This window comes from Lacerta agilis, chromosome 9 (genome assembly GCF_009819535.1).
Source record: "Lacerta agilis isolate rLacAgi1 chromosome 9, rLacAgi1.pri, whole genome shotgun sequence".
In the NCBI taxonomy this organism is placed as follows: domain Eukaryota; kingdom Metazoa; phylum Chordata; class Lepidosauria; order Squamata; family Lacertidae; genus Lacerta; species Lacerta agilis.
The window spans coordinates 59,095,657-59,119,219 of NC_046320.1; the positions used below are offsets into that span (position 1 = coordinate 59,095,657).

General features: G+C 46.1%; 1 protein-coding gene across 1 annotated transcript in view; it reads left to right on the forward strand.

Moving 5' to 3' along the window:
* The first annotated feature begins 1,409 nt into the window (after positions 1-1,409).
* Positions 1,410-23,563, forward strand: part of FAM13A (family with sequence similarity 13 member A) — a 137,717-nt gene continuing 115,563 nt past the window's right edge. Inside the window, 4 exon segments of the mRNA XM_033160600.1 lie at positions 1,410-1,557; positions 4,994-5,183; positions 9,216-9,425; positions 14,620-14,800. Of these exon segments, the coding sequence (XP_033016491.1) occupies positions 1,531-1,557; positions 4,994-5,183; positions 9,216-9,425; positions 14,620-14,800 (608 nt within the window). The 5' untranslated portion in view covers positions 1,410-1,530.

Consider the following 23,563-nt stretch of genomic DNA (forward strand, 5'->3'; position numbering starts at 1 on the left):
CAACAACCCAGAGGAGTGGGTTAGGCTGATAGACACTGACTGGCCCAAGGTGGTCCCATGCCATGATCTTAGTTTTTTTGATGTTGAGCTTCAGACCATATTTTGCGCTTTCCTCTTAATGAGGGTGAAAGAGGAAAGCGCAAAATATGGTCTGAAGCTCAACATCAAAAAAACTAAGATCATGACCACTGGTCCCATCACCTCCTGGCAAATAGAAGGGGAAGAAATGGAGGCAGTGAGAGATTTCACTTTCTTGGGTTCCATGATCACTGCAGTCACGAAATTAGAAGACGCCTGGTTCTTGGGAGAAAAGCAATGACAAACCTAGACAGCATCTTAAAAAGCAAAGACATCACCCTGTCTACAAAGGTCCGTATAGTTAAAGCTGTGGTTTTCCCAGTAGTAATGTACGGAAGTGAGAGCTGGACCATCAAGAAGGCTGGTCGCCGAAGAATTGATGCTTTTGAATTAGTGCTGGAGGAGACCCTTGAGAGTCCCATGGACCGCAAGAAGATCAAACTTATGCATTCTTAAAGAAATCAGCCCTGAGTGCTCACTGGAAGGACAGATCCTGAAGTTGAGGCTCCAGTACTTTGGCCACCTCATGAGAAGAGAAGACTCCCTGGAAAAGACCCTGGTGTTGGGAAAGATGGAGGGCACAAGGAGAAGGGGACGGCAGAGGACGAGATGGTTGGACAGTGTTCTCGAAGCTACTAACATGAGTTTGGCCAAACTGCGGGAGGCAGTGAAGGATAGGCATGCCTGGCGTTCTCTGGTCCATGGGGTCACGAAGAGTCGGACACGACTGAACGACTGAACAACAACAACAACAACAACAGAGATTTGAACCCTGGTCCTAGTCCAATGCATGCAATTGGTATTTTGAAGAACACATATCCATGCAGAAGCCCTGTGGAGCAGCACCGCTGATAAGTGTGGCCCTGGTAGATCCAACAGGGCTTTTGTTACACCCTTTAGAAAATGAATAGGCTTGGATGAGTTGGCATAAGAAATGAAATCTTCACACAGGAATTGGATCAGCAGCCTAAAGGCCAAAGGTTGTGGAGGTAGCGAAAATCAGCATCTTGTGGCCCAAAATCAGGATATCTCAGAGCCCTGTAAAGGAAGCAGGCGGGAATGGGGTGGCTTTGCACGGAAGCGCCTTCAGACCAGCTTCCTTCCTTGCACGAAATCCTTGGAAGCGGCAAGACTTCGGCGACTCTTAAGTCCCGGGTCACATGACCCTTCCCAGTCCGCCAATGCAAGAGTCGCTGGCTCAGATTTCAGTTCCAGGCTATTGATTCCAGCCATGTGCATGCAAAGCAGGGAGGAGGAGAGCTCGAAAAGTTTTGGGGAAAACGCTTGAGGGCTGCTGGACGTTTTTGTTTTTTTGTTTTCTCCCGCGGAGCCGAAGGCAAAGTTGGAAGAAAGCTTTCCGTGTCTCGGGAGGAGGCTTTGCCTGGAGTCTGCAGCAGTCTGCTTAATGCCTTCATCCTATTTTCATTACTTCTTCCAGACACTCCGGAAAGAATGGGGGCAGGCGCATTAGCCATCTGTGTGAGTACGAGGCGGCGGGCTGCGCGGGGAAAGCGAGGGAGGCAAATGGGTGCGCAACTGCGCGCAAATGGGGGTGCCTGCGCTCTCTCTCTCTCTCTCTCTCTCTCTCTCTACGCCCACCCACGACGGGGCGGGTGGGGAATATTGAGAGCAGTCTAACATCTTGAATGGTGTAATAAAGTGATTTAGTCAGTCGGTGTGTCTAGATTTGTTGTCTTACAAGGTGGGGGACTTCTAGGTTTTGTGTGTGTGTAATTTTTGGGGTATTTTTAATAGGTGTAAAACATAATAAATAACACCGGAGCCATGGATTGGGTGTGGGAGGGCATATAGAGAAGAGATGAAAAACCAAACATTGTTTTAGACATGTATAAAAAGCATTTTGTTCTTCCAGTGTTAAGTTTATGTTCAGTTCATTCCGTTGGATGAGATAATGCAAGCGGGGCGTGGATGTCTCTGTTGCTATTTCTCTTTATAATGTAAGAGATTCGAAAACAATTACAACAGCAATTCCACCTAGGAGATGTAGCTTGTCGCCTTTGTTTTGATGAAGAGGCTTTGGGGTGGTTGATGATGTTGAGATTGGGGGGGGGGGGGGGTTGATCAGCAGCACAATTCTATATACTGTATACCCAAAAGTAAGTGCTACTGAATTCAGTGGGGCCCAGTCCCCCCACCCCAAATGTTATAGAACTGCAATTGCAGTAGTTTTTTTTATATAATCTATTTTTGCACCACTTCTGTTTTGTTTATAACTGTTTCCCAAAATTGTTTCAGTAGCTTGTAGTTAAGCACTTTGCAGTTCTTGGTTTATTTTTCAAATAAAGCCGCTGTATAAGTGCCTGCCAGGTTTGCATGTAAAATAAACAAACCCGTTTTATTTCCAAAGTAGGGCTTTCTGTTGTGTTATGCCTTCTCTGTTAGTGATCATGGCTGCAGTCCTCCCTCAAAAAAAGGTTTTGCTCCCAAGCAAGTACGTGCATGTTTGCCGCCAATATGGGTAGGTTTGAAGCTGTGTTTAAAAATTGGAGCCACTCAGATAAATGTGCAGATTAAAAGGCATTTTTTAAACAATGAAGAAACAAGCGAGATTCAGCTTGCTTCTGCAGCATCGTGAGGCAGGATTGATAATGTGCATTTTCTTCTTTTTAACTAACATTCCAAGATGGATGTTTCAGAGGGAAGGATTTGCTGTTCCATGCATATATTTTGTCTGTTTTGTAGGCGCTAGAGATTTAGTGGATTTAGCATGGGTAGGCAAAAGACCCTCTCTGCTTTTTTTTCCTGAATGCACATAAATAAATAACATTAAAAGAATTAGTACGCACTGTCTGCCCTTTCCAACTCTTGAGTCTTACATGTTTCCCTTTTGAACCTTTCCCATTTTTTATGTTCAAAAGGACAGGTTAGCAGTGTAGTTCTCTGTAAGTCTGTGCAGAAGCCAGCCCCTTTTGAGATCAGTAGGGCTTACTCCCAAGGTACTGTATATTTTGGCGTATAAGGCTACTTTTTAATCCAGGAAAATCTTCTCAAAAGTCGGGGGTCGTCTTATACGCCGGGTGGAGAATCTGCGGTCGAGTATATCTCAAACTCTATATTTTAACTGGAAAAGTTGGGGGGTCGTCTTATATGCCCAGTCGTCTTATACGCCGGAAATTACGGGTAAGTGTGTAATAGGATGGCCACCTTCATTCTTAAAACAAGTTTATTAGGAGTGGGAATCTTGGCTGGCTTCTTTGGAACTTAAATAGTTGCCCCCCCCCTTTTGCATCATTTCAGGAGTAGAAAGCTGGTAAAGTAATGTTTATATAGTGGCTTAGAGCAGGGCCACACAGCTCACCAAGCAGAACCCCTTTCCTCAGCAAGCACTTTAGGAAGGAATGCAATAAAAGTAGCAGAACCTTATGCTAGCCTGAATATGATTACCAGGTGGCCTTGAAGCATGGCTCCAAGATCTACAAGAGGCCATTCACCAGGCTTAATGCTCGCTGGAACATTTGCGCCATGCAGCCCAGTTTTAAACTGAATGTCATATAGCGCTTCATTGAGTTACCACTGGGACATCCTTGGGAGATAGATGTGTGAATGCAGGATCTATCGCAACAGGTAGTGATGGGGGAAGCTGTTTTTGATGCATGCCAGCCAGCAGTGTTAAAAATAATGCACACCGTTATTTTTCTGGGTTTTTTGTGGCAAATGTCCACATTTTAGCTTTGACTCACAGAATCGTTGGAAGAGACCCCAAGGGTCATCTAGTCCAACCCCCTTGTGATGCAGGAGTATCAACTCAAGCATCCGTGACAGATAGCCATCCAACCTCTGCTTAAAATCCTCCAGGGAAGGAGAGTCTGCCACCTCTTGTTGGAGTCTGTTCCACTGTCGAACAGCTCTTACCGTCAGAAAGTTTTTCTGAATGTTTAGTCGGAATCTCCTTTCTTGTAACTTGAAGCCATTGGTTCGAGTCCTACTCTCCAGAGCAGGAGAAAATAAGCTTGCTCCATCTTCCAGAAAACAAATACAGTAGTACCTCGACTTACGACGTTTATGCGTTCCGAAGGCGCCCTCGTAGGTTGAAATTTTTGTAACTCGAAAGGCGCTGTCTCCGGAGGGGAAAAAAATTCGTAGGTCGAGAAAACCGCATTAAAAAACTTGTAGGTTGAGGTATCGCGCCGCCACTTTCCCTTCGTAGGTTGAAAAATTCGGAAGCGGCGGCCATTTTTTTTCCTCCCGGAAGTGTTTTGGAAGTCGAAAACGACGTACGTTGAGGAGCTCGTAAGTCGAGGTCCCACTGTAGATAAAATTTTATAGACTAACCAGCCCAAGGATATATATATATATATATATACACACACACACACACACACACACACACAGTATATTTCGGGCTTCCCAAAGGCATCTGTTTGGCCAATGTGGGAAGAGGATTCTGGATTACAGTAGATGGGCTATTGCCCTGAACCAGCAAGGCTGTTAGGAAAAATCCAGCTTGTAAACAGTGGTGCTGCTCCTCCGCTGCGGCTGAAATCCATTTCTCAGTGTCTGGTTTCCGTGCCAGGCCATTTGGCTATTTACCTCTATGTTTTACCCTGATGTTTCAGAGAAGAACGGCTTCCATTCATAGAGTGTGTCTCTCATTTCTGCTCCACCCACAGTTGCTCTGGCGATGCAGCTTGGAGACTTCCAAGTTATCCACTCGGTTGCTCGGCTACGTATTCCAGGCTCCTCCTCTCTGACTTTCTTTTTCTTTTTCAGTCTCTCCCTGTGTGTGCATGTTTCCGTCCCAGATCTTTTCGGAAGAATTCTGCTCCGCCGGGTTTTGTTTGTTTTTGTTGCGAATTTTAAAACCCAAAAGGCTCGGCTTTCCTTTCGTAGAGCCACCATGCAGCCCCCTATAGTCACGATGACCGACTGCTCCCTCTTTCTGTGCTCTTTCAAGCAAAGTAAATCCGCTGTCAGGCTGAAAGAAGACATGAAGAAGATTGCGGCAGCCCCACTGAGCGGCCAGAGGGGAGCTGCCTGCCAGAAGGTGTTTGGCGTAAGCCTGCATGAACTTCAGCAGCGGGGACTGAGCAAGAACGGAGTCCCAGCCATCGTGTGGGATATTGTCGAATACCTGACTTGGCATGGTAAGCTGCTAGCGGAACACTCCTTGTTGGAAAAAAAGGGGGAAAGAAAGGTTTGTCTTTAAGGTACAGGTAGCGAACATGTGGCCCACCAGATGTTGCAGAGCTTACATCATACCTGACCATAGGCCATGTTGGCTGGGACTGGTGGGGGCTTACTGTTGTTATTATTAATTTGATTTATATACCATACTTCATCAAAAGATCTCAGGTCGGTTCACAATATTATTTATTTACTTACTTTGGGCGTTTGGACCCAACTCTCCAGCCAGAGCTGGGCCCCCAGAGCAGCTTACATACAATAAATCAGAACAAGAACTCAGCTTCCTGTCTTTCCTGCTGTTGGGATTTCTGCTTCCGGGTGGCAGTCCCACAAATTCTGGAGAGTTGCAGGTTCCCCACTCTTGCTTTAAGGGGCTATCTGTACTCTCAATGTGTAAATGCATTTTATCTTGGTCTGTAACTTCTATTGGCTCTCTCTCTCCCCACCCACTTCCAGAGAATGCTGGGGATTGTAGTTTGGGGGTTCTGGGTAGTGTCTATTAGAGACCCCAGGCACCCTCCTAGGACTGTGTTTCTCCTTAAAAGAAAACTCTTAAACTAAGTTCGGGGCTCTTCCAGGGACACTTTGTTTGTTTGTTTGTTTGTTTGCATAAGATTTGACCGTCATTACCACACACTTTCTTGTGCAATTATCTCGTCGCTGCAAAAAGTCAAATAAAAAAAGTGGTGGGATGTTGCCCCCGGGAAGTGCGGAATAACAGCCGCTATCTGGTATTGTTGTATAACTTTGTGAGAACATTTCAAGAGGAATGCTCAATAAACAAGGGACATTGTATAACCTCTGTGCATGTTTTGTGTGAACGTATTGGCACAAATCTGTTCCGGAAGTCCATTCAGCTTCCAAAGCGCGGCTTCTGATTGGTTGCAGGAAGGTCCTGCAGCCAATCGGAAGCTCCGTCGGACGTTCAGCTTCCAAAAGAACGTTAAAAAACCGGAACACTCACTTCTGGTTTTCGATCGTTCGGGAACCGAAACATTCAACTCCCAAGATGTTCGGGAGCCAAGGTACGACTGTAATAGCTGTTCTGAAAGCTCAAGTCAGTGGTGTAGATGCATGTGTATATTTTATTTCACTTTACGTGGAACAGTTCCATTCTGACTTTCTTCCATCCTGGTACTCAAGATAGTCTGGATAGACACTGTCAACACCCAGACCTGCTTATCGTCTGCAAGGGGGCCACCTCGTGTTACTTCAAACAGCCGGGTCTTGATCTCTGCGATGATTTTCAAAGCCCCCTGATTTTCGTGGTCTAATGCAGACTTGCTCAAGCCAGTGTGGTGTCATGGTTAGATCTAAGGGTGCCAGTGTGCTGTAACGTTGTTAAGAGTGTTAGACCAGGACCTGGGAGACCAGAGTTTGAATCCCCACTCAGCCAGAAGCTCACTGGCTGACATTGGGCTAGTCACCACCTCTTAGCCTAACCTACCTCACAGGGTTGTTGTGAAGATGAAATGGAGAGGTGGGGAATCATGTATACCACTTTAAGCTCCTTGGAAGGAAAAGGGGGAATAATAATAATACTGATAATGGTGAAAGAAAATTAAAATGGAAGAAACTGGGGATCTAAGAGCACCAACATACTAAGTAGGTTCAGTTTCGAATTTCACATAATTATAAAATAAATCTAATCTTAAATGCTCCGTAATGCTTATATTTGTGTGCATGCAAGTTAAAGAACTAAGCAAGTAGTCTTAAGTTTGAAGGCGTATGAATAATTCTCAACTATCTGATTTAAAGGGATCTTGCTTTTCTGCAATGTGCCCTGTTTTCCAGCAGATGTCAGAGTAGGATTGCTAGGCTTTAGTGGAGGATGGTTTCTGCTGAGGACCTTTTGAGGCATTTTGTGCGAACTCCTGTGGGCTAAATGAGGGCCTTTCTGCCTTGGGAAGGAAGGTCTGAAGCAGGATTCTTGCCCAGGCGAACCCACTTAGGCAGGGGTCAGCAAAGTTTTTCAGCAGGGGCCCATTCCACTGTCCCTCAGACCTTGTGGGGGGCTCGACTATATTTTGGAGGGGGGGGAACGAATTCCTATGCCCCACAAATAACCCAGAGATGCATTTTAAATAAAAGCACACATTCTACTCATGTAAAAACACGCTGACCATCCGCGGGCCGGATTCAGAAGGCGATTGGGCCGGATCTGGCCCCCGGGCCTTAGTTTGCCTACCCATGCACTTAGGCAACAACATTCACAACATACATTTAAAGCAGGCATAGGCAACCTTCAGCCCTCCAGATGTTTTGGACTACAATTCCCATCATCCCTGACCACTGGTCCTGTTAGCTAGGGATCATGGGAGTTGTAGGCCAAAACATCTGGTGGGCCTATGCCTGATTTAAAGCGTGGAGATCTCACTTCAAACCGTCATGGCTTCCTCCCCGAAATAATTCTGGGAGCGAGCCGTCATTTGTTAAGGGGGCTGAGAGCTCTTAGAGGACCCTTATTCTCCTCACATGAGCTGGTTTAACAATCAATCCTTCTTCACATGGAACTCTGGGAATTGTAGCTCTGCGAGTTTGTGCTGGGGAAAACTGCACCAGTTGAATGTCAACAGGCGGATGTCAGGCAGGCCGGGGGAGGCAAGCAAAAAAACATGGCGGCGTGTGCACTCCATCTTGCAGTGACCAGCCAGTTGGAAGTGGCCCCCAGTTCTTACTAGCCCTCCTCTTTCAATGTGTTGGTTCAGGTGGTCTGAAAATGGGGAATGTTCCCCCGTGTGGAAGCAACACCCTTCGGTCATGCCAACACCATACACCGAGAGCACATTTAGACCACGTGGCTCTTCCTCAAATAACCCTGGGAACTGTAGTTTATTAAGGATGCTGGGACTCTTAGCTCGTGTCAGGGGTAAACAACAACCAAAGGGGTTTTTTTTGTTTACTTTATTTATTTATTTATTTGATTTATATGCTGCTTTTCATCGTAAGATCTCGGGATGGCTCACAGAATAAAATACAGGATGAAAACAAGCAAATAAGTAAAACAAAACAGCAAAACGATAAGCCTCCCTTCCCACAGACACATTTAAAAGGCTGTAGAATATTAAACAGCCAAAGGCCTGGTTGAAGAGGAATGTTTTTCCCTGGAACCTATACACACTCACACACACACACACACACACACTTATACATACACATACACATATACATACACATACACACAGTGCTTTTTCCGGTATGCATACCCCTAAACATTTTGTGACTCTTTGTACTTTTGTCCATTTACTGTATTTATTTTCCCCGATTTGAACTATAAAATTGTGATTTTCTTGAGTCAAAATGGAGAGTACCCCAAACATTTTTTTTGGGGGGGGGAGCACTGTATAATATATAATGAAGTCACCAGGCAAACCCAGCTTGTTCTCCACTGCACTAATTTCCTATTTGTAGGGTGTGTCTTTTTTCCACACAAGAGAGCATTCAGAATTGTGATATTTCCCCCTTCACAGTTCGAAATGAGGCAGTTCCATTCTCCCACCTTGGATCTTAAGAAGAAGAAGAAGAGTTTGGATTTGATATCCCGCTTTTCACTACCCGAAGGAGTCTCAAAGCGGCTAACATTCTCCTTTCCCTTCCTCCCCCACAACAAACACTCTGTGAGGTGAGTGGGGCTGAGAGACTTCAAAGAAGTGTGACTAGCCCAAGGTCACCCAGCAGCTGCATGTGGAGGAGAGGAGACGCGAACCCGGTTCCCCAGATAACGAATCTACCACTCTTAACCACTACACCACACTGGCTCTCTTATAAAAAGTAAAAACCACCTTGGTTTTTACCACCTTGTTGTGCATATATGTTTAGGCCAGGCCTACATTTTTTTGGCCCTCGTTTTCACTGCTAGACAGTTAAAAGCCAACTTTTTTTGTTAGGTTTAGCATTTGCCATCGGTGGCTCTGGCTGTGTTATTTTTAAAGCAGGGCATCGGGTGTGCCAGTTATTTATTTATCTTCCTCCTTTTTAATGTGTAATTACAGGGCTGAAACAGGAAGGTCTTTTCAGGGTGAACGGCAGCCTGAAAACCATGGAGCGTCTCCGAGGGAAGTACGAGAACGGAAAGGAAGTGGAGCTGCCTGTGGAAGGCGACGTCAGCTCAGCGGCCAGTTTGCTGAAATTGTTTTTGAGGGAGCTGCCTGATCGGGTGATCACTTCTGCAGCACATCCCAAATTCATACACCTGTATCAAGGTGACAATCTTTTCATCAAGCATGCATCCCTGTGTATATTGTTCTTGGTGGAGTTCACTAGATCTATAGCTGTTGGTGCTGGTGTTACTATTTTAATCATTTCCCCTAAACAGGGCAGCTGCCATGGGAAATGGCAACATGCATATAGTGGTACCTCGGAAGTCGAACGGAATCCGTTCCGGAAATTCATTCGACTTCCAAAACGTTTGGAAACCAAGGCGTGGCTTCCGATTGGCTGCAGGAAGTTCCTGCAGCCAATCAAAAGCCACAGAAGCCCCGTCGGACGTTTGGGTTCTGAAGAACGTTCGCAAACTGGAACACTCACTTCTGGGTTTGCGGTGTTCGGGAGCCAAAACGTTTGACTCGCAAGGCGTTCAGGATCCAAGGTACGACTGTACTCCCAGTCGCAGAAAAAAAATGTTGTCCTGCAAAAACAACTTGTGCTAGTCAGTGGATAAAATTTATTTGATTGAATAGGGTTGCTTTGCTTCTCTGAACACTTGGCCAGTCTGAATTGGCAGAGGGTCAATTCCTGTACATGCCACCCGACACCCCAAGCAAATTTCGCTAAATGAGTAAAAGGTGTTGCTCAGCGGTGAAGAGTGTCCGGTCCTTGGCATCTCCAGGTAAAACTGGGAAAGACTTCCATCTGAAATCTGGAGAGCCACTGCCAATTAGTGTAGACTGACCATGCCAGCTGGAACTGTAATCCACAACATCTGGCAGGCGCAAGGCTGGGCAAGGCTGGTGTACACAATACTGACATAGATGGATCAGAGAATCTTCTGGGCTGGAGGGGTTTGGATGAGGCAGAGAGAGAGATCCCTCTGCCAGCAAGAAGCACCCCAGAGCTACCACCATCGGAAGGCAGTGGAATCCCTCCCCTCAGATGCCCTGTTTGGAGGGGGTGAAGCTGGACTGTCAAAGGACTGTGAGCCTCAGAAATAAAGAGCACAGGCCTGTGCAGAGTGTGCCTCCCTTGCGACTGTGAAAACTATTGTGTTTAATAAGATGATTCCACAGTATCCTCAGACCATGCAGCTTCATTGCTTTACAAAATGTGTAACGGTGCAGACCTTCACTTTCTGAAGATTTCTTTACAATGTCAAAACAATAGTTCTATTGCCCCTCTTTTCCTTCCCCAAAGATACAAAAGCAGGCTGCCTTGGAGAAACTTGAAGAAGACTTTTTTTTAAAAGGCTTTGGAATAATGGTAATCTTTGATTAAGAGGTTGTAAGGAGTTTCAGTGGTTGCTCATGAGAAATCAGCCAAATCACTTCTAATCACTAAGTTCTTTATTATGCAGATATTTACAGTGGAGCTAAAATAAAGACGTCCGGCTCATCCCTCTGCAGAGTCCGGGAATGTCCGTTTCCGGTTCTTTGCCCAACATAAAAGGCGCAGGATCCTGAACCCCCGCCAACCCCCTCTACGTCCTTCCTCCCTGCTAAAATGGGGTGACGGAAAGGGTCCTTCTCCTCCTCTTCCCGCTTGGCGCAGAGGCTCTCCATCCCTGCCACAGCCCCTGCTCCCACTTCCTGCCTCCATCTCCCCCTCCCCGCTGGAAGAGCGATCGCTTCTTCCACTGGGGGAAGATGTCGAGCTGCTCAGCAGAGACGGGGGTTCCCGATATTGAAAAAGGCCCGGGACCGCTTCCAGCTCCGGCGAGGGCGGTTTCCTGACAGAAGTGTTGACTTTGTTTCAGTTGCGTTCCCAAGAATTTGGGTTGATGGCAACTTTATAAGCTCATCAAGGGGCTCATGGACTCAAAGATTTCGGAAGCTCTGGGTTAACATGGTACCGTCCAGCAACAGGTTTACCATCTCGGTGAGAACTAAGTCGTGGTTTTTGAGCCAAACACTCCACTTTCTCTCTCTTTGCTATATTCCTCTTGGTTAATGGGCAGAACATATTTAAACTCCTCTTTTTGTAAAATGCTAGAGAGTTTCCAGTATGAGTGGGTTTGACTGCTGACATCTGCCCTTCGTTTGAGCATAGCTTTGCATTAAAAATGGCTTGCCAGTCAGCTGTTTTTTGGTTTTTTGGTGGCGGGGCCTTTTTTCCAGCACAGCTTGCCACTCGCTCTTGAACTTGTGTTGTGATAAGATCAAGGTTAGCTGCGAAGAAGAATGATTTCTTGTTTGTAGCCATAAAGATCCCAGATACTTGCCACTCAGCAAAACACACAATGCTTTTGTGTTGGAAATAATGTTCAGCGAAGGAGTAATAATGCATTTCTGCACTGTTTACAGATAAAACAAATTGTAATTTAGGAACAAGGTTAGAGGGTTTGGCTGAACTCCCTCACATTGCAGAATCAGGTGGTTTGAAGGTATTGGAACAACTTTAAACATTATGAAAAGATGCGGCTAAGATTTGAAAAGGAAGTTTCACAGGGAGGTCATGTGAGCTCCTTTATCATCCAGAGCTTACGTATTCTGGAAAACTATGGTTAATTTAGAGACTTCCCCATTGAATCTTGGTCACCATGGATGAACTCTTTGCACAAGAGGCAAGGAGATAATTGTAGCCTGCCAATCCAGATCTGATGGCAAATTGTGGTTAGAGGCTCTGTTGGGGGGACGTTCCAGAAAGTAGGCGAGGAAACCTCAAGAAATGAAGATGCAAAGTAACAGTTGGGAAGATGAAGTTGAGTTTTGGAGGATGGTGGTATTGTCCAGGGTGACACACTTAAAGAAATCGGAAAGCCACATTTATTTAATTGGACTTCTCTGGGGCCAACTGCCTAAAGATTATAGCTGCCTTGGCTACAGAGTGTTTTATCCTGGACAAGATTTAACATCTTGCTGGTTTTTCGAGGGATGAAAAGGACCTTTGTTCAAATAGATTGCCCCCAGTCATACTCACCTGCCCTACACCTGACATAGCTCCTGACATCAGGTATGGGGCAAGTAACACAGCAGATTTAAAGTGACAAACTGGAACATTGAAGGGATACTCCTTCTGCAAGCAGGGCATGCATTTGACTCCCTTTAAATTTGACATCAAATGCAAGCCCTGACTGGATCAGCCGCACTCTGGAAATCCTGATCAACGCTTGATGCAAATAGGGGTTGCGTTCAGCTCCATTTGGCTTGTGGGACAAACTGGGGCTTCTGCTGGGCTCAGTTAGACCCACCCCACGAGATCCAGAGTTTCCCCACCAGTGATTATGATTTCAGTATGATGCACATGTAAATGCTTTGTAAGCTGGTTGACTGTATCGTCCTGCCAAAAGCTGACATTTCCATGTTGCCGTCAGAATCACAGAACTGTAGAGCTGGAAGAGACCCTGAGGATCATCTCGTCCAGGCATGTCCAACTCCCAAGAGACTGTGATCTACTCCCAGTACTACAAAAAACTGGCAGTAATCTACCCATTGTCATTGGAGGGAGGAGGAGTTGCGTGGGGTGGGTGGATTCCCCAGAGTTGTTGAGCTTTTTTAGGGGAGGATTGCACAGAGTTTTTTAGCTCCCCCCCCCCGTAACTTTTTGTACACAATAAGGATCCCACGATCTACCAGGATGAGCCGGGGATCTACTGGTAGATCGCGATCTACTGGTTGGACATCCCTGGTCTAGTCCATCCCCCCTGCAATGCATCTGTCCCATGTTGCGGGGTTGAACTTGCATAAATGCTAGTATCTGCCTGCCCATAAAAAGGCCTGTCCTGTTAGATTTGATTTGTACATCCCTTCTATTTTAAAAGAGAGGATATTATATCCATGTCACAGCTGTTCAGTTCAGTGAGTTAAACAGGGTGTGAAGGAGCCAGATAGCCACAAGTCTCCAGCCACAGGCGAGCAACATCGTAAAATAACATCCTGGCGTGTCATCTGATAGCTACTCGTAGCATGCAGGACGCAGGCCTGTGTCAGGACGAGTCGCCCTTTGGCACATGTCCCTGTCTCAGATTCTCCAGCTTGTTTGATTTGGGAACACAGCATTACACCCCACCCCAATCTCCGAGTGCTGCGAGATTCCAAGGCACCAGGGTCTTGTTTCCTTTTGGACAATGAGGCTCAGCAGAGACAGTGGCATCTTTGCAATATATGGTTTATTTACATCCTGAGTCGTGGTGGGAGTGGGTGGCGCTGTGGTCTAAACCACTGAGGCTCTTGGGCTTGCTGATGAGTAGGTTGGCTGTTCGAATCCCCATGAAGGAGTAAGCTCCTGTTGCTCTGTCCCAGCTCCTGCCAACCTAGCAGTTCGAAAGCACACCAGCGCAAGTAGATAAATAGGTACCGCTGCGGCGGGAAGGCAAACGGCATTTCCGTGCGCTCTGGCACTTGTCACAGTGTACTGTTGTGCCAGAAGCGGTTTAGTCATGCTGGCCCCATGACCCAGAAAGCTGTCTGTGGACAAACGTCGCCTCCCTCGGCCTGAAAACAAGATGAGCACCGCAACCCCATAGTCACCTTTGACTGGACTTAACCGTCCAGGGGTCCTTTACCCTTTAGGTGGAGGAGAACCCCAGCAGTACACCTCAAACAGAGGCTCTCTTAAGTCTTCCCTTGGTGCAGCGGGCTTGGGTCTAAAGACGAGAAATCCACCATAGGTTACACTAGGATAATTTACCCCATTGTAAATTACGTTGGCTTCCTGTAGTTGGCATGGTTCTGTTAGTCTCCTTCCAAAGATTAAATATAGGAATGCCGCAGTCCAGTTACGCAGCTAGTACGAGGCGTGATAAGGATAGAATTTGTTTTCAGGAGATGTCTTTTCAACTTGGGATTGTTTAATTCCCTTCGTCCAGCAGTTGTGACAGGTGGTGGCTGATTCCAGTCAAGTCGTGTGGAAACTGAGGAGCAGGCTACGTCCTGGTGAAACAAGTATACAAGGATTAACTCCCAGACAACTATTCCCCTCACAGAGCTGCCATTCCCAGAGTTCTCTGTGAAGAGGGATTGATTGTTAAACTAGCCAGGGAATTGTAGCTCTGGGGGGAGAAAAGGAGTCTCCTCTAAGCGCCCTTAACAAACTAGGTTTTCTAGGATTCTTTGGGGGAAAGCCATGGCTGTTTTGAAGTGGTGACATATCTTTTTACATACCTTTTGCTCATCCTACTTCCTCAATATGCTTGTTCAGTCCCCGAGTCTAATGCAGCCATCCTAGTGCTATTTTGTATTTGATTTTCAGTGCAGAGTGTCCATAGCCTCGCCTGTCTTCTCCTCCTTCTTCCCTTCCTGACAGACACCCAGAATTGTAGCCCAAATGTGAACGCTTTGAGAGAACTCCTGAGGCAGCTGCCTGAGCCCAACTATTCCCTGCTTAAGTTCCTCTGCCGATTCCTGAGGAGAGTTGCTGATCATCACTCCGAGAACAAGATGACTGTTTCCAACCTCGCCACAGTATTCGGACCAAACTGTTTCCAGTAAGTTCCTCGCCCGAAAGAAGCTCCCGGTTCGGAGCAAAAATTAAGCCACGGCACAGAATTAGACGTTGGAGACATTTGTAACACCTCCATTTCCTTGTCCCTCGTACCTTACGTACCTGACTCAGATTTGTTGTGTTGGGGGAGCAGTTAAGTCTACCTGGAAGTAACTGCAATGGCAGATCATCACAGAGTGATAAGAAGCCAACGCAGGCTAGGATGACCCAGGCAGGTGCTACTGTGGGTTTTTTTTAAATTGACTAATAAACTGTGGTGGTTGATTAATTGGTTCATACGTTATATTGGTCCTCCTGCTGTGGTTTGGCACACAGCGACCTATTGAGCTGGTGGTGTGTGCATTTCAAAATGCAGGTGATATTGATAAGTTGTTTTTGTTTTTTGAACCATATTCAAATTACAGTATTTGCTTTTGAGATGAGCATCTCAACAATAAGGATAACAATAAGGATACAGTGATACCTCAGGTTACATACGCTTCAGGTTACAGACTCCGCTAACCCAGAAATAACGCTTCTGGTTAAGAACTTTGTTTCAGGATAAGAACAGAAATCGTGCTCTGGCGGCGCAGCGGCAGCGGAAGGTCCCATTAGCTAAAGTGGTGCTTCAGGTTAAGAACAGTTTCAGGTTAAGAACGGACCTCCAGAACGAATTAAGTTCTTAACCCGAGGTACCACTGTACTGCTGTCCCCCCCCCCAGGAGCATTTGCCAACAAGTACACCCTTCCCCAGCCTATTCCTCTCCAGATGTTCTGGACTTCATCTTCCATCAGCCCCAGTGAACACAGTTAGAGATGATGGCAGTGATGCCCACCAGATGTTTTGGACCACCAGGTCGGGGAGGGAGCTATTGTTACCTTCCTCCCTGCTGATTTCCCATCTCCCTTGCCTGTCGCCCAAATACGTGCTGTTTTTGCGATGTTAAAACTTGTTATGTAAGACAAGGATGCCCTCCCGCAACCCTTTGAGGATGTTTTTGCTGCTGATCATAGTAAGCCAATGTTTGTGCCTTTTTTCCCCTGCCTCTTGTGACTGGCTTGTTTATGATGCCGTGGAATCTCAAGAGCGCTGATAAGTGGGCAGCAATGAAAGGATCTCCGGTGGACTTTATTTGTGCAATATGCAAAGAGTGCTGTAGGAGGCCTCTTGTTTTGATATTTGTAGGCACCAGCTATGTATTTCTAACATGATGAAAAAGGATAATGGAGGCAGAGCAACCTGAGGCAAGGGGGGTGTTGGCAACATTTTAGCAAAAGTACACGCAGTTGCATTTGGGTGGGATGGGGAAGAAACTTGATTCAGTTTACATTTATATTGTTATTGTTGTTTAGCCGCTTTATCTTGCTCAAGGCAACTCAAAGCGACTTACAACCAAAAAATCTAGCCAACTTGCGTTGCATAAAGTAGCACAATATAGCAGGTCGGGTTTCAGTCCCATATATTTTAATCTGGGGTGAATCCAGTTGAACTTACTCAGGCTAGCATCTGAGTAAGCATGCATAGAAATATGCTGCCAGACAACATTCCTGTAAACATGCACAGGGTTTGGCTGTTACACTTACCCCCAAGTAAGCACTGTTAGTGGGACTTAGGGCTGAGTTAAACAGAGATAGGCATGCACTACTAATGTCCATGCCTTTTGCAGACAAGAGTTGCGAAGAATCTCTTCCCCACTCAGAGAATGAAGCTGAGGAAGTGCTCTCAAGCCCCCATGCAAGCATGAATGCGGGTACACACATATAGGTTGTCCATTTCTCTTAAGGAACAGCTTGCTATTGATTTACGTATGTGTGTGTGTGTTTTGGTAGCTCTTAGAAAAAGCAATTGCAACACCAGAACTTCAGGCATTTTCCATGATGTGGAATAATCCCAGATGAAAGAGAGGCACCTGCTTATGCCTCACCCTTCTGACGAACCTTCGGGAAAGGTTGTTCCATTGCTGCCAGCAGCAGATGTTTTGCAACTTCAGTTAATCGCATAGGATTTAGTAATTCCCAAAGACAGGATATTGGAAGATCTGATCAGTCCCGGCACCCTTGCGGTTTCTGACTTAGTCATATTTCCCGTCCGGACAACTGTTACCAGGGGAAATGTGTGTTTGTATACCTGTTTGTATGTACTTTGCCCCCACAGCCTGCCGCCCGCTGCCAATCTTATTTTGTCACAAGTCTAATTTCAAATCTGCCAGCCCAAGATAAATGGCTGGTGAATTGCAGGCTTGTTTTGATTACCTTCTCCTACCACCACTTAATCCTGCATAACGATTTTAGTTACACTTCCTCTTTCTTTTTTAAGATACGGCTCTAGAGAATGTTTAACTAGAAAGTGCTACCTTGACCTTATAATAGTGCCCAGTTTGGTACATGGTGTTTTCTTCATCTCCTGTTAATAGCCTTGGGTGCTTCTGCTGGGGGAAGAGGCAGTTGCATCGTTTAAAAGTGAATTAATTAATTGGATTGGATTGGGTTAATCTTGGGAAATGCTTATAACATTTCTCACTATCTCACACTCTTCAGTAAGAGCTAGTGTCCAGGTAAAAACCCAAAGTAAGCTTGGGCAAATGGCTTTTATTGCTTCCCTGGTGAGATGGGACAAGACTTTAGTGGCACGAGACTCCGCGCTCCTAAAAGGAGGTGTTAACTGGGCATGATTCACTTGTCGTTCTGGTGTTTTCACTTCCACGTAATCAAATTCCTCAAAGTCTTTATTTTATTTTTTTAATGCAGTGCTGATCTGCTCTAATCAGATTTGTGTCAGGCTGGGTGATTCAGGGGTTGGTAATGTGATATAAAACCCTTCTCAGGCATAGGTTGCTTGTTCAACTTTGCACCAGGCTCTCTTCTACACTGGCAAAGAGCCTGTGTGATGAAGAGTGTTGAACTTGGACTAGGAAGAGCTAGATTCAAAACCCGCCCCAGCCACAAACCTGGGCTAGGAGGATAAATGAGAGAAGAAACATTTGTGTCATCCTGAGGTGTTTGCAGGAAGGTTAGGATAAAATAAAAATGGATGGATTGTGGCATGGATTGAAAAGCCATTGGGAGCCAATGAGCGTTGATCTTGTCACCTCTTAGTTATGACCATGGCCTGGTCAGAAGAAGAGGATTGGTTGGAGTAGCTCAGGTGTCCCCAAACTAAGGCCCAGGGGCCAGATGCGGCCCAATTGCCTTCTAAATCTGGCCCGCGGACAGTCCGGGAATCAGCGTGTTTTTACATGAGTAGAATGTGTCCTTTTATTTAAAATGCGTCTCTGGGTTATTTGTGGGGCCTGCCTGGTGTTTTTACATGAGTGGAATGTGTGCTTTTATTTAAAATGCATCTCTGGGTTATTTGTGAGGCATAGGAATTCATTCATATATTTTTTTCAAAATATAGTCTGCCGTCCGCCCCCCAATGTCTGAGGGACAGTGGACCGGCCCCCTGCTGAAAAAGTTTCCTGACCCCTGGAGTAGCTAGTATAGGCAAAGGACCAGCAGAGAGCCAGTTAGGGCCAATTACATCAGCCACGCTGAATGCCTCTTTAGCATTTTGTCGGAAAACAAGGCACAGTCATTGTAGCACAACCTCAGGTTTGTAGATCAAGGAAGAAGACACCTTGATTTTATTGACACCAGGAATGAGGAACCTGTAGCCTTCTGATGTTAGGCTAGAACTCCCATCATCCCTGACTGTCAGTCCTAATGGCTAGGTCTGATGGGAGTTGGGAGTCTGGCAACATAGAGGACTCCAGGTTCCCCACCCCTAATTTGATGTGTTCAGATATCTGTTTAACATAAGGTTAAAAATACAGTGTTATTTGTGCCAACGTGACGCTTTTTCTGTCCTTGAGCCCAGCTCTAAGGTTTGCAAATATCTGTTGCCCTGTCCTTTTCCTGAAATGATGTCCCTTTTTGGTCACGCTCTGGGCTTAGGTCACCTTGACCTAAATAGAACAATAGCCAATCCGACATTTCGTGTCCTTTTTAAATGCAGAATGCAGATGCTTTTGGCCCAGCTGCCTTTCATCTGATGTGGAATAGCTTGACTGTTATCAGGAGTTCACAAAACAGCAATTTATCCCTGACATTTGAAAGCCACAAAGAGGTTCGCTTCTTCCTTCCTCCACCTGCCCTCCCACATCTGAAATATAACCAAGAACAAGAGGCTGTGCTTTCAGAGCCTTTCATTTCTCGGGAAATTATGTGAACCGCTGAGCTAAGAATAAACTTCACAAGGGCATCATTGGTAAAATTTATCATCAGTAATATTTATGCTGCCTATTTTTTTTTTTTAGCAGATTCCCCTCGGGTGAAGTTGAGGACCTTAGAGACTGTTTGTTGCTAACTAGGCACAGCAGCATTTTCTGCCTGCACGCTTTTGCAAAGTGGTGGCTTGCCCAACCGTGAAGGTAAAGGGACTCCTGACCATTAGGTCCAGTTGTGGACGACTCTGGGGTTGCGGCGCTCATCTCGCTTTACTGGCCGAGGGAGCCGGCACACAACTTCCAGGTCATGTGGCCAGCATGACTAAACCGCTTCTGGCGAACCAGAGTAGCGCATGGAAATGCCGTTTACCTTCCCGCCGGAGCAGTACCTATTTATCTACTTGCACTTTGATGTGCTTTCAAACTGCTAGGTTGGCAAGAGCTGGGACTGAACAACGGGAGCTCACCCTGTCGCGGGGATTCGAACCGCTGACCTTCTGATGGGCAAGCCCTAGGCTCTGTGGTTTAACCCACAGTGCCAACCGTAGGCCTTGCCTATAGTGTGTAAGTGTTTCATTAGTTAACTGGCCATTTTACAAGAGTTCACACGTAGTAGGGAAAAAGCTACCAGCCCCAGTGGTTGATAATGTAAAAGATGGAGAACAACTCTCAGTACAAAATTGAAACCTGTTTACTCAGCAGTAACACCCCACCTCACCCCCACTCCTGGATATTTTCAAACAGGTATTTAAAATTGTACAGCAGGTGTAGAGAATTCTCTGGGTTCCCAGAATTTTTTGGACTCCAACTCCCACCAGCATGGCTGATGGGATTTGTAGTCTGTTAACATTTGAAGGGCTACAGATTCCCTTGAGCCTTGACTTCTAGTTGTGACAGAGAATCTGAGAATGTGACGTGGTCTTGGTGAATATATTATGCTGTATTTTTTTATGCAGTATGACTAGTTTTAATAATACACGGTTGCTTTACTGAGAAGTTCCCCCCCCCAGTGTCACCAATTGGTATTTTGTGTGAAAGGCCTTATTTCTGGAAGGTGGTACAGACATTTATTCAATAATAAACGGATAAATACATTTCAGTGGAACCTACGTAGGAGTAAATATTTTTAATCCTATCCAACTAGCACACTCTTCCACTTTTCTTTCATTCACAAAGAACTTTTGCAGCCAAAGCAAGTGTACCTGTTTTCATCAGAAGTGATGTCAGAACACAAGAGGAGCCCTGCTGGATCAGACCAGAGGGATATCTGGTCCACCATTCTGTTTTCTTGGTGCCCCATTAGATGCCTGCAGGAAACTTGTAAGCAGTAGCCATCTCCCACTTGTTAGAAGAAGATGCTTCAGTGAGTGAAAATAGTACAATGGAAACTGCCTCCCCACACACTCCATTCAGCATTGGAGACACTGCTCCAGGTTCCTCCACCCAGTGAGGTCTGGCACATGTCTACTAGAAGCAGGGCCTTTTCAGTTGTGGTGCCAGCATTATGAAATAGTTGTCAGTGCTTAGGGAAACCCACCAGACACAGATCCTTCAGGATGGGAGGAAAAACATTGCTTTGTTTTATTTATTTTTTTAAAAGTGCTTAAAGCTGAGCTGATGTTGTTTCTATGGTTGGATTTTGATTCTCTTGTCCATTAGTTTCCTGGATTTGTTTGATTTGTTTTGCCTCTCCCTCCCGTTTTTTTTGTTTTTATTGATCTTACTTGTCTTTACCGATGATATGTTGCTAGCTGGATGGACAAAGTATAACAGTATATAAAATTTGGAAATAAATAAGACTGCCAATTATTTTAAAGTCGGTGGCACCCCCTGCTTTCTTTCTGTTTTTGAATCAAAGGGCTATGTTGGGGCAGGTGCATTTTTCTACTTGAGCACCTACCAGAAGCAACTGCTCCTTGATCTCAACGAGGTGCAAATTATCACTCAAATATAGCTAATTATGGAAATTGGTGTTGTGATGAAGGAAATCCTCAGACTGTAAATTAAGTCTGTTGGAGATTAGGTTTCAGGTTAGTTCTGTTCACTAATAAGCTGAAAGGGATTAAGTATGCAGATAGCAAGAAACCTCTAAGTCATTGGAAGAGGGTTGCTAGACAGAATCTGGTTGGAAAATGTAATTGAACAGATGGGCTGGGAATCTAAGGACCATGGAACCAATTCCATGCTGCTGCCCCTCCCCCCCCCCGGTGGGTTTGGACATTTTTTCAAGTGATGTTTGCAAACGAAGGAAGTTTGTAAAATCAGTTTGCAGCATGGCATCAGACAAGGGAGAAGGGGGTCACGCTGGGCTAGTACAATTCCCCCCCCCCATACACCTAAATTAGTCTCTGACTCACTCCTGTTACTTCCTTAGATAGAACTCAAGGAAACCCAATTTAATGCTGTAATCCTGTACACATTTACCTAGGAGTAACCCCAATTAAATTCTGTGGTACTTACTTACGAGAATACATGTGTAGTATGGTGCTCTGAATCTTTTCAACCCAATTCAGACATTGCACCAACCATAGCTGAGAGTCCAAACCATGGCTGGAGCATCCAAACAAACAGGCAAACTATGGCTTAGTGCTGCTGATCGGTTTTCTTTTTCTGTCTTGCTCAGCAGTCTAGGTGAACAGCAGCTTTCTCTACGGTTTGTACATTCAGATATCACAGAAACCATAGTTAGCGTAATCCATTTTGCAATCTTTCAGTTCATGGTTTCTGATTTACCTTTGCCAGTCAGTCACAATCAGTGGTTTGTCAAATCAGGTGTCATTTTCCTTAGCCGTAGTTTGGTATAGTGGTCTGAATCGAGCTTCCAGAGTACTGGGTAAACGATAAGGAGAATGTCAGGGATTTGCCTTCTCCTCGCGATGAGAGCCCAGGGGGAGGTCCTACTCGTGATGAGAGCCTGGGTGGGAGTACTCGCAGGGAAGGTGATCCTGCTAGTGGGGAGGGTCAGGGTAGGGAACCTCCTCGAGAGGAGGTCTTGCTCAAGTACAGGGAGCCCCAGCCACTGCTGTCATTTGACTCCTCTCAAAGCCCATCGCCAGAGCTCTCTCCCGAGGGTCATGGATGCTGGGCAGAGAGGGGGAGTTGCAGCTGGGCATCAGAGGGGGAGTTGCAGCTTCCGGCGCCAGCACAGCATCGGGGGGTCAGGGGACATAGAAGACATCATTTCAGGGTGCCGAGGCTTTGGTGCTGGGCGGGAAACAGAAGAGGGGCACTTCCGGATTTTGCAAGTGATTGAGCTAGCTCTGCACTGTAAATACCGTATATCGTGGCGTATAAGGCGACTGGGCGTATAAGGCGACCCCCCAACTTTTCATGTTAAAAAACAGAGTTTGGGGTATACTCACCCAGCCCAGGCTCCATGGTGGCTGAGGTGGTGGCGGCGGCTGGAGCGGCGGGGAGAGCCTCCCCTCTTGCCGCACAGGAGCCCTCCGCGCTTGCCGCCCAAGCGCACAACGGCTTCCATGGCGGCTGAGGCGGTGGCAGTGGCGGCGGCTGGAGCGGCGGGGAGAGCCTCCCCCTCGCCGCACAGGAGCCCTCCGCGCTTGCCGCCCAAGCGCAGAACGGCCTCCATGGCAGTGGCGGTGGCTGGAGCGGCGGGGAGAGCCTCCCCTTTCGCCGCACAGGAGCCCTCCGCGCTTGCTGCCCACACCCAGCCCGGGCTCCATGGCGGTTGAGGCAGCGGCTGCGGCTGGAGCGGCGGGGAGAGGCTCCATGGCGGCTGAGACGGCGCACACACGCAGCCAGTGGTGGGGCGGAACTCCACGTCACGTCGCATGATGTTGCCGGCGTACAAGACGACCCCCGACTTTAGAGAAGATTTTTCGGGATTAAAAAGTCGTCTTATACACCGCGATATATGGTAGTTATGCACAATAAAATAGTCTTTAGTGTAAGAGGAGTCTGTCGTTACTCATGAGCAACACCGTGGTGTACCCTGACAGAGAATAACAAGGCCATTATAAAATCTAAAGAGAAGTCCAAGGTCATGTAATAGAAAAGGTCGTTATGAAAATACAAATGAGTTCCAGATGGTTTTTTTTTTTTTTTAAAGCAACAGGAGCTGCAGGGAGTCAAAAACTACAAAAGGTCAATCATTTGCAAAAATGGAGATTAAGAGATAGCCAGGGTTCTGGCGGCTGATCTTAGCTGGGAAAGCTCAACTTTGCTTCTGCTGTGATCTAAAATGAGTTGAGAGATTTTTTTCTCTGTAGCATAAAGTTAGCAAACAACGTTATGGAACTAAGGTGGCACTGTTTATTCAAATGTGTTGGTGGCGGCCTGGCATTTCTGGAGGTATTTATTGTAAACATTGCTATACGACCATCTAATCAGATCAGATTTCAGGGTGACATACAGCAGCTGTAGATGATGAAGGACTTCTATCTGTAAGAAATTAACAAGCATTACAAATGGCAGCAGATAAAATGGGTAAGTCCAGCTGAAAAGAAAATGCAAAAAAATTGGTGAGGTCTGCAAATGCAAATTCAGGCATCAATTCAAACCTCACCAAATTGTAAGGCTGGCATTCTGAAAACTCACCCTAA